The 10,953-nt window shown below is 53.8% G+C and overlaps 1 protein-coding gene across 1 annotated transcript; it reads right to left on the minus strand.

The window, feature by feature from the left end:
• Nucleotides 1–2,037: 2,037 nt before the first annotated feature.
• Nucleotides 2,038–3,300, minus strand: Klf14 (KLF transcription factor 14). The gene is made up of 2 exons (XM_021631453.1): nucleotides 3,217–3,300; nucleotides 2,038–2,931 (listed from the first exon to the last, which is right to left on the minus strand). The coding sequence occupies exons 1-2, from the start codon at nucleotides 3,298–3,300 to the stop codon at nucleotides 2,038–2,040; spliced, it is 978 nt and encodes a 325-aa protein (XP_021487128.1).
• Between the last annotated feature and the right edge of the window lie 7,653 nt (nucleotides 3,301–10,953).

Genomic DNA, 10,953 nt, shown 5'->3' on the forward strand with positions numbered 1-10,953 from the left:
ATGAGGAAACAGACAAGCAAAAGGAGCCCTTTTTCCAGCTTAAAAAAAAAAAAAAAACCTTTTAAAGTTAGGGGTTTCCTCTTCCTATGTTCAATTCAGGGGCCATCCTTCCTATTCTTCACACCCTAAAAACGCTGAACCTCTTGGGGATTACAGGTACCTTCTTTGGGCCAATCCAAAGGTCCCTCCCTCAAATAGTTTATGAGAATCTCTTAGCATTCCTATGCCATGTTTGTATCAGTTCTTCTCTTAAGGATACCTGAATGCCCAGAAAAAGAAGAGAAATGGCAGCCCCAAAGAAAAGTGTCTCAGTTCAAGACGACAGGGTGTGGCCATGAGAATGGACTTACCAACCTACTAAGAAAAGGGTTTGGGTATTAAAGACATCAGCTAAAGGACTCGGGTAACCCGTGGACATTTAAGAACTTATCGAAGAAGTAGAAAACAAGATGATAGAGGGTGACAAGAAGGTAAGGTCCCACCTTTTGTCAAAGGCCCCGGGGAGTGAGAAAATGAGGACTCTAGCACGAAGGAAAGCCATTTAAAAGTCAAACACTTTTACTCACAGCTCTTGCAGAAACATAGCATGTAACATTTGCGATAATTTAAGCTTCAGCATTTAAATCTATTAAACAGGAAGCGGTTTGCTTAATTGAGTGCCTCTTACGACCCCACGAGATTACAACATCCTTTACAAGTGTAACTGACAGGGCAGTGTAAGATATCCAGGAGGACCGCGGGGGACCACATCAGGATAGGAAAAGGCCTTTCAGCTTTGAAGCTAACGAAAGGCGCGCGCACAAACACACACACACACACACACACACACACACACACCAGTGATATCAATCCACAGTAGCTGGGACTCACAACAGAAGAACACTTCTGATACTGATTCCTTCAAGGGGCAGAAAGGCCCTGAGGTTGTAACAAGACTCTGTTGCTAGAGAAAGATGCTTCTATTTGATAACAGCTATTATATAGTGCTCCTTCCCCAAATCCAGGAGAGCAGCTCTCAAAAACAACAACAACAACTCGCACCTTTTTTTCTCTCACAAACAACTCATCTGTTACAGAAACAACAAGGTGCAAATCTTCAGGGGGATTAAGTCCTCCTTAGCGGCGAAGGGGACTTTAGGTAGGGGTGCAGCAGGACCGCCATCTCCTCGCCTCTCTGAACAGCTATCAGCGGTTGCGAAAAGTCTTGTTTCCACCTGTCCCACCCAAAGCTTACTTGGGCTTGTCTTCTAGGTGAAGGATAAACTATTTCAACCAGCCTTTGCTCTCTGGTGTTGTTCTCGAATTACTTAACCAGTTTCATAATCGTGAACCAGAAAGTTACCACCCCTGAGAAGGGATTTTTTAAAGGAGGAGGGCTCCAATTCTAGCGCAGGGTTCCAAATTGTGCTACGGGAACTGCAAGCAGGCTCCTACCACTCCCCAGGCACCAAAAAGCACTTCCCAGCCAGACGTACACAAAGCAGAGGTCACCGGGGCGCGATTGGGAGGGCGGGAGGCAGCAGCTTCCCATCAACCTGGAATTCTCCTTTTAAAGGAAACGAACGATAAATTTGTTAACACCGCTGTTTACAGAAATCGTTTCTGTTTCCAAAGGCCTCATCATCCAAGTCCGGACACTTCCCAGACTGCCACTCTGGGCCCCATGCCAAGCTCCACCCCGGCCACACGGCTGAGTCCCTTGGGGCTGGTAGATGCTCGGGCGTCCGAGAGAGTTCAGTCTCTGGTGCGGTGGAGGGGAGAGTCCTCAGTTCGCGGAGGAGTTCGTTCCTTCTCACTGCAGGCTGTTTTGAAGAGAACCCGTTCCTTTCGGGTGGTGTTCAGATGCAAGGCTTTCCACTGTCCCTCTCCAGAGTCTGACAGGTCTGTGTGGACCCATCCCCAGAGCGGAGCAACCAGTCTGTGCCTCGGTCTAACGACCCTGGAAAACCAGGATGGACGCAGAGAAGGCGAGGACTAGGGCTTGGGGCGGCGGGGGGGCTGTGCTTGAGGGGAACACGGACACACGCCACGACAGTTCTACAGGCAAGCGGTGAAGCTGGTTTCCTGGCCAGAGCCGGAGCCGGAGTCGGAGCCGGAGCCGTCGGCCGCGGGGGCAGGGGCCGCGGGGGCGGCAGCGGGGGGTGGCTCGGGGCGGGGAGCACGGCGGCGCCCGCGGTATTCGACCATGTCTGGGCGGTAGCTCGGGTGGCGCCGGGCGTGCTTGGTGAGGTGGTCGCTGCGGGAGAACTGCTTGGGGCACAGCGGGCAGGAGAAACGCTTCTCGCCGGTGTGCGTGCGGTAGTGGCGCGCCAGCTCGTCGGAGCGCGTGAACTTCCTGTCGCAGTCGAGCCAGTCGCAGGAGAAGGGGCGCTCCCCCGTGTGGGTACGTTGGTGAGACTTGAGGTGCGAGGACTTGTAGTAGGCCTTGCCACAGCCCGCGAACGCGCACTGGTGCCGCTTGGCCGCGGGGGCCACCGGCCTCCGCCGCCACGACGGGCCGGCGGCCGTCGAGGGGCGCGCCCCGTGGACCCCCGCGCCGCCCTCACCCGGCTCCCCGGGGGCCTCGGGCGTGCCTGGCGTGTCGGGCTCGCTGCAGGAACTCTCGTCCTCGGAGAGCTCATCCTCAGGAAGGGCCAGGGCCGGCCCGGGGCGCGAGGCGGGGCCGGGGCCGCTCCCCAGGGCGCGTGGGGCCACTCCCGGGTCCTCCCGGGTGCCCTGGCGCACGCCGCGGCTCAGGTCGGCCAGAGCGCTCGCGGCCAGCAGGCGGGGCGCCCCGTCAGCCGGGTCCACCCCGGGTCCGGGCGGCCGCAGCACCGGGGGCACCCACAGCAGCCCCCGGGGCGCGGGGCGGGTGTCTGCCACCTCCAGCCGCTTGCCAGCGCCCGCCCCTGAGCCCACGACCCCGGGGCCCGCCCCCGCCGCCCCCCACCACTCACCAGCGGCATCCCCTGAGCCCGCGACCTGGGGACCCGTGTCCACCAGCCCCCGCTGCTCACCTGCGCTCTCGGGGCCGGTCCCTGTCGCCCCCCATCGCTCCACGCCCTCCCCTGAGCCTGCGCCCTTGGGGCCCATCCCTGCCGCCCCCTGCGGCCATCCCGCGCCATTGGGGCCCCGGTCGGCAGGCCCCTGCCGCTCCAGGCTCGCCCCTGAGCCCGCGGGCTCGGGGCTCGTCCCTGCCGCCCCCTGCGGCCCGCCCGCGGCCTCGGGGCCCGCCACACGCGCGTGCAGCACGGCCCGCGTGGACATGGACACCAGGCACTCGGCGGCGAAGTAGTCCCTGCCCGCCACGGCGGCCAACATGCCCGCGGCCGGCTCCGGGCGAGCGCCGAGCCAGCGCGAGCGGCCGCGGGCCGCGGGGTCCCCGGGCGCCTCCGTCCCGCCGCCGGAGCCGCCGCCGGGCGCTCAGAGCCGAAGCCGCCGCCGCCGCCGCCGCCGCCGCCGCCGCCGCCGCCGCCGCCGCCGCCGCCGCCGCCGCCGCCGCCGCCGCCGCCGCCGCCGCCGCCGCCGCCGCCGCCGCCGGAGCCGAGCGCAGCCGAGCGCGCAGCCGCAGCCGCCGCCGCCGAGCCGCCGCCGCGGGAGCCGGAGCCGCCCGGAGCGCCGCTAAGGCATCCCCGGCCGCCGCCGCGCTCCTGGCCTCGCCCCGCGCCCCCCGCCGCCAGGTAACCCCGCCGCGCGCGAGCGCCTGAGCGCAGCCACTGGCCAGCGGCCGCGCCCCCCCGCCGCGCCCCTCGCCGCGCCCCTCGCCGCGCCCCGCTCCCTCCCCGGGCCCCGCTCCCCCCCCCCCCCCCCGGCAGCCCGCGTCAGCCCCGCCCGCCCCCCCCTCGCCCCACAAACTTTTCTCCTCCCGGCGGGTGGAGGCGCGGCCGCTGGTACCTGGTTCCACGCCCCCTCGCCCGGCTTCCCGCTCCCCGCTCCCTGCGCCCCGATCCCCGCGCTCTGATCCCTCCCTGCGCCCCGATCCCCACTCCCTGCGCCCCGCTCTCCTATCCCTCCCTGCGCCCCTATTCCTCCCTGCGCCCCGCTCCCCTATCTCTCCCTGCGCCCCGCTCCCCTATCTCTCCCTGCGCCCCGCTCCCCTATCTCTCCCTGCGCCCCGCTCCCCTATCTCTCCCTGCGCCCCGCTCCCCTATCTCTCCCTGCGCCCCGCTCCCCTATCTCTCCCTGCGCCCCGCTCCTCTATCTCTCCCTGAGCCCCGCTTTCCTATCTCTCCCTGAGCCCCGCTCCCCTATCTCTCCCTGCGCCCCGCTCCTCTATCTCTCCCTGCGCCCCGCTCCCCTATCTCTCCCTGCGCCCCGCTCCCCTATCTCTCCCTGCGCCCCGCTCCTCTATCTCTCCCTGAGCCCCGCTTTCCTATCTCTCCCTGAGCCCCGCTCCCCTATCTCTCCCTGCGCCCCGCTCCTCTATCTCTCCCTACGTCCCGCTCCTCTATCTCTCCCTGCGCCCCGCTCCCCTATCTCTCCCTGCGCCCCGCTCCCCTATATCTCCCTGAGCCCCGCTTTCCTATCTCTCCCTGAGCCCCGCTCCCCTATCTCTCCCTGCGCCCCGCTCCTCTATCTCTCCCTACGTCCCGCTCCTCTATCTCTCCCTGCGCCCCGCTCCCCTATCTCTCCCTGCGCCCCGCTCCCCTATCTCTCCCTGCGCCCCGCTCCCCTATATCTCCCTGAGCCCCGCTTTCCTATCTCTCCCTGAGCCCCGCTTTCCTATCTCTCCCTGCGCCCCGCTCCTCTATCTCTCCCTGAGCCCCGCTCCCCTATCTCTCCCTGCGCCCCGCTTTCCTATCTCTCCCTGCGCCCCGCTCCTCTATCTCTCCCTGCGCCCCGCTCCTCTATCTCTCCCTGCGCCCCGCTTTCCTATCTCTCCCTGCGCCCCGCTCCTCTATCTCTCCCTGCGCCCCGCTCCTCTATCTCTCCCTGAGCCCCGCTTTCCTATCTCTCCCTGCGCCCCGCTCCCCTATCCCTCCCTGCGCCCCGCTCCACGCGCCCCGATCTCCTCTCCCCGCACCCCTATCCCTCCCTGCGCCCCGATCTCCTCTCCCCGCGCCCCGCTCCTTGGGCTCCACTCCCTGCGCCGCGATCTCCTCTCTCTGCGCCCCGATTCCTCCCTGCTCCCCGCTTCCCGCTCCCTGCGCCCTGCGCCCCGATCCCTTCCTGCGCCCAGGTCTCTGAGCCCGGCTCCCCGCTCCCTGAGCCCGGCTCCCTGCGCCCCGATCCCTCCCTGTGCCCCGCTCCCCGCGCCCCGATCTCTGAGCCCGGCTCCCCGCGCCCCACTCCCTGAGCCCCGCTCCCTGCGCCCCGATCTCTCCCTGCGCTCCGCTCCCCGCGCCCCGATCTCTGAGCCCGGCTCCCCGAGCCCCGCGCCCTGAGCCCCGCGCCCTGCTCCGAGCCCCGCTCAGTCCCTGAGCCCCGCGCCCCGCTCCGAGCCCCGCTCAGTCCCTGAGCCCCGCGCCCCGCTCCGAGCCCCGCTCAGTCCCTGAGCCCCGCGCCCCGCTCCGAGCCCCGCTCAGTCCCTGAGCCCCGCGCCCCGCTCCGAGCCCCGCTCAGTCCCTGAGCCCCGCGCCCCCGCTCCGAGCCCCGCTCCGAGCCCCGCTCAGTCCCTGAGCCCCGCGCCCCGCTCCGAGCCCCGCTCCGAGCCCCGCTCCGAGCCCCGCTCAGTCCCTGAGCCCCGCGCCCCGCTCCGAGCCCCGCTCCGAGCCCCGCTCAGTCCCTGAGCCCCGCGCCCCGCTCCGAGCCCCGCTCCGAGCCCCGCTCACTCCCTGAGCCCCGCTTCCTGCTCCCCGCGCCCCGATCTCCGCTCTCTGCGTCCCGATCCCCGCAAGCTGCGCCCCGCGAGCTGCGCCCCGATCCCCGCGTCCCGATCCCCGGGTCCCGCTCCCCGCTCCTCGCGCCCCGCGCCCCGCTCGCCTGGCAGACGCGGCCGCCCGCGAAGTGCGCGGAACCGCGAGTGACTCGCGTCCACCGCTCGCAGCCCAAATTGAAAATAGCCCCGAGTCCCCCCGCGGGGGAGAACGGGGGGCGAAAGAAAGTTTTCGCGGCCGCGGCTCGGCTGCCGCCGCCGCTCGCCAGCCGCGTCCTCAGCACGGCCGCCGAGCCATTAATTAATAGCGCTCTGAATCAGAAACGATTTTAACCCTGGCGAGAGCGAAGACTCCTCGCGGCTCGAAATAGAAACTTAAAATCCTCGGAGCAACGATTTAACTATTCGAGCAACGAAGGAAAAATGCACGTTTAAACCGCATTAACCTGTCACAGGCACACAAACAAATTTCCACGCTGAAATACAAATTACAGATCAGCAGCGAGATAAACATTAAAATGGACTCCCACAATTTTAATAATAGAAAGTCACGTTTCCAATTAGGCAACGTCTTCTACTTCTCTTTCGACAAAAATATAAAAAATAAAAATAAGAAAATACAGCAAAATGGTATAGAATGCTCATCCGGTGGCTTATGGTTGTTGGGTTTATATATATATATATATATATAAAATCAAAGATGTGAATGATTTTTTTTTGCATGTCTTCATTGCTTTATTTGATCTCCCCCTTTCAAAAAAAATTTTTAATTAAAAAAATCCACAGAAAATAAACAGGATTAGTGCTACCACAGTTTGGGATGTACACAGGCTTTCACCTTTATAATATTAAGTTATGTGCATTTTATTTGCAATGCTTCAGTATTTTTTCTTTGGGAAATTAAAATGATACACATGCTTCAAGAATAACATATGTCCATATACCTAATGACTAGAATAACCAATTATGATATTTTTGTCGTGTTTGCTTTAGATTTTTTCATTTATATTAAAGACTCAGGGTTGAAAGCCACTTTCTTCTTCTCCCCAGAACTATTCATTTCCCCCCTCGCTAATCAGTGTCATAAAGGGTATGACATCTGTTATACTTCATTGCCTGGTCACCTATGTGTGTAAATACACGTGTGTCCTTGTTAGTGGGTGTAAAGATGTTAATAAACCTTACAGGGCTGCACATGTCATTTTGCAACTTGCTTCTCTCAACCTGATTTTTATGTTGATGCTTGTAAAACTGATTATTAATTTCAGCCCCTTTAAAATAATATTGGCAGCTGTATTATTTTTAAAGAGACCCAATTCTAAAACTGATAATTTTTGCTAAAGGTATTTACCTCAAATTTTCTGATGCTACAACGACCCACACACGAAAATTCTACCAGAGTGATTTAATACCCATTTTTTTTCTTTTAAGTAAGTTTATGATTTAGAAAAAAAAGTAAAGATATTTTAAAATGCTGAAAGAACATAATACAAGTGTGCCTGTCTCATGTAATTGTCATTTTGTCTTATTTGCTTCAGGTCTTCTTTTCACGTTTTAACTATTCATCATTTTTGGTAAAATTTAAGTTTCCCTTGCATGGCTCCCTGGCAACACTCCCCCCCTTTCCCCAAAGGCAAACACTGTCACGAATCTGGTGTGCAGCTTTGCAGCTCAGGCTGCACACTTTCAGCTACATTTGAATCTATATGAGATGTTGCCTTTAAATGTATACACATAGTTTTGGACTGTATATACTATTTTGTAACTTGTTTCTCCTTTCTTGGTATGTTTTTTTTTCCTGTTCATGTTGGTAAATATAAATACAGTTAATTTGTTTTAATTGTTATATTGTAAATCCATGCACATGAGTGTGCCCTGTTTATTCATGGTCCTACTGATGAAGGTTGGACTTGCTGCCAATGTTTTGATCTTGCTGGTTCATGTTTCTCTGACATATGCAGGAATTTCTCCGTGTGTATAGGCTGATCTCAGCTTTGCTAGAAACTACACTCTCTTTGCAGTTTGCACACCCATCAGCAGTGGATGAAGGGTTCTGTTTCCCTCACAGGATAATAAACACATTCTAGATTCAGACTTATTTCTGCCAACTTGATTTTTTAAATACCCAGTATCTTGTTATTTTATTTGAATTTCCCTCACTGCTAGGGAGCCTGGGCATTTTTCCATGTATTTATTGGCTGTTGAAGTTTCTGAGTCTGTGATTTGTTTTTTACAGCCTTTGTCATTTTTCCAATATGCTATGTATGCATTTTATCTTTCATCCCTTGGATTTATAGTGTTTCATGTGTATACACATTAAACATATTGGCCCAATCTATAGCTTGTCTTTTAACTTCTGATTTTGCCTGTGTTATAGAACACATAAAATGAAGTTGTAGTCACATTAATCCCTTAAAAAGAAACCAAATAAAAAACAGTGCTTTTTGTCTTTGTATCATTAAAAAATCAGCTCCACACCTGAAGCTTGGTGCCTTCCTTTGCACATGTGAAAAGCTGGAGTTAATGTAAGCCTTCTCTCCCCCACATGGAAAGCCTGCTGTGACCTGATTTACTGAACAGTTATCAGGTCCCTATTAATGTGTAATAGCACCATGATTGTAAATTAAATTTCCATGTATTCATGGAAATGTTCCTAGTTTGTCTTTTTCCATGGGTCAAACCAATTCTGAGCCAATAGCACACTCTTAATTATGATGGCTTGATGATTACTTTTAATGTACAGAAGGGCTTTTCTCCTCTTCAATTTTACAACTGCACTGACCATTTTCAGATTTCACTACATACTAACTTTAGCATCTGCCCATCACATTCTAAAGAAAAACTAATTTTTGGCATTTTGCTGGATTGAATTGACAATTTAACCTGAGGATCTGTGACACTTTATAAAGCTGAGCGACCCAGTTTGTGGATATTATTCTGATTTTCAAACATTCTTCCATGACATTTTATAATTTGTTTACAAAATACTTGTGTGTCCGTGTTAAAATCCCTGTGCCTGGTACCAGATAGCTTTTGCTGTTGTGACCGTGACAGTGGGATCATTTTCTCTATTAAAAATTTAATTTGTTGATTGTTGCTTTTGAAAGGGCTAGATGATCTTGTTTAAAAGGCAAGCATTCTTATTATTTATTTTCAGATGGCTTTTGTCTTGTTCATGTAGATTATCATGTTATCTGTAAAGAACACCCTTGACACCTCTCCTCCTAATCGCAATGCATGTACTGAGACCCCAGTGCAACCAGCGTTAGTAAACTCATTCCCTTCCTTTCTGTCTCACTGAGAATATTTTTAGTGTCCATCCTTGCTTATTTAGTTTGCTGGGCATTTCTAATAGAAAGTCTTTATCAAGGTAGAGTAGTTTCTTCTATCCCAGTTGTGCTTAAAGTAGGAATATTTTTAAAACCTGAGGTGGATACTGAAATATTATTATATGCTCTCCCTCAGACCGTCGAGGAACAGGTTTTGGTGTGTGAAGGCAACAGGTCACACTGATATATCTTCCCAATGTGACTCTGTTGACTCTCCAAGAGGAAACAGTGCTTTGCCATAATTTCCCCTTCTGTTTTTAGTACACTGCTTCAAGCAATCTGTAATTTAAAAAATCTTAGCACTTTATTCACAACTTGGTTGTTGTTTAGAATCAGGGTTATATTACCTTTGCAGAATTCATTTATAAATTTTTTTTTCTTTTACTATTTTCTATGACAGTTTGTTTTGGATATTATTTCCTTGAATGTTTAGTGAGTCTCATCTGTGAAGCTACTATATTTTGAAATTTTAATGCAGTTTCTCTAATCCACTAATCATTTTGTTAATTCAGATTTCTCTTAAAAATAGTATATTAAACCTATGAAGTTTTGAAATTTGGCTCTTAGTCTCTCATTTTAACATGTACAACAGTGTCTGTTGTAACTCTCCCACTTTTTAACTCCATATATATATGTATGTATGTATGTATGTATGTATATAGATATATATGTTAATTCTCCCCCTTAACATTTGATACTTGTCTGTGATCCTTTCAGATGGGCAGCTTTGGTTGATGGTATCTGGGGTTGTTTGTTGTTTTGTTGTTGTTGTTGTTGTTTTTATGGGAATGTGTGTTTGCTTTCAGTGTTTGTTTTTCTTAATCCCTGACACTTGTGCTGAGTGTCACACCTCAAACATTCAGTTTGCAGAACTCTCTTCCTGGATTCCCCTGGTGTAGGGCCCCTTGAGCCATTCTGTAGTCAGGGTTTGCTGTGTGAGCTCTTGGGATTTGGCTCCTGGAAGTACAATTGAGGAGTATTTGAAATAAAAAGTAGAATAAGGGTAATTTCTCAGTGTGCTGCACACAGTGGCCCTGACATGAAACAATCCCACAAGCCCATTCAGAGGCTCCCAGAAATGTCACACAGATGTCCTGGAAGACTTTCTGCAGTCCCCTTTGGCCTCAGCGATTCAGTGCAGGAAAGGAGTAAGAATTCAACACCCACAGGATAGATGAATGATTACCAATCTGAAAAGGACAGCTTTTTCTGGAAACGCTGCAAAGCGGCGCGCGCCAGGCTCAGACCCCTCCCTCCATTTTGTTAAAAGCCGGTCTACTCCTATTCTAGGCCATTACCTTTTCTTCTCCCAGTTTCAGCTTATCACATGTTTCCTCCCTCTCCGGCATCTTTTGTCCTTTCTTCTTTACAGCATAATTTGTTCAATATTAAATAATGGACTAATAGCTTTAATTTAAAAATCCCTCTATCCCTCTCAATGTAGCAACGACCATAATGATATCGCCTCTCAGAGCCACGTTTCTCAAGCCTGAACGCCTTTTCTGCCTCCGTTTCCTTGCCCTTGTGTAAAGCCACTTCAGCACTCTGCTCTCTTCTAGACTGTCCTTGTTTAGCTAGCGCAGACTCCCAGCGTGCCTGTGCTCAGCACTGCTGAGCTGCATGTTTGAGCCTGGCAGAATTGCTTAAAGATCTTTTACCACAATAAACTCTTCCTTTCTTAAGAAAGGAAGAAAAACAACACCACGGGTCCCCTCATTGCTCCATCTGGCCATCCCGTAGCTGGAACCCTCAGAGCAGCTGAGCAACCCTGGAGTAGTCCCCTCTCTTGGCTTCTGTGATCTGACGTTCTTGGAGGCTTTCTTCATTTCT

This window comes from Meriones unguiculatus, chromosome 21 (assembly GCF_030254825.1).
Source record: "Meriones unguiculatus strain TT.TT164.6M chromosome 21, Bangor_MerUng_6.1, whole genome shotgun sequence".
In the NCBI taxonomy this organism is placed as follows: Eukaryota; Metazoa; Chordata; class Mammalia; order Rodentia; family Muridae; genus Meriones; species Meriones unguiculatus.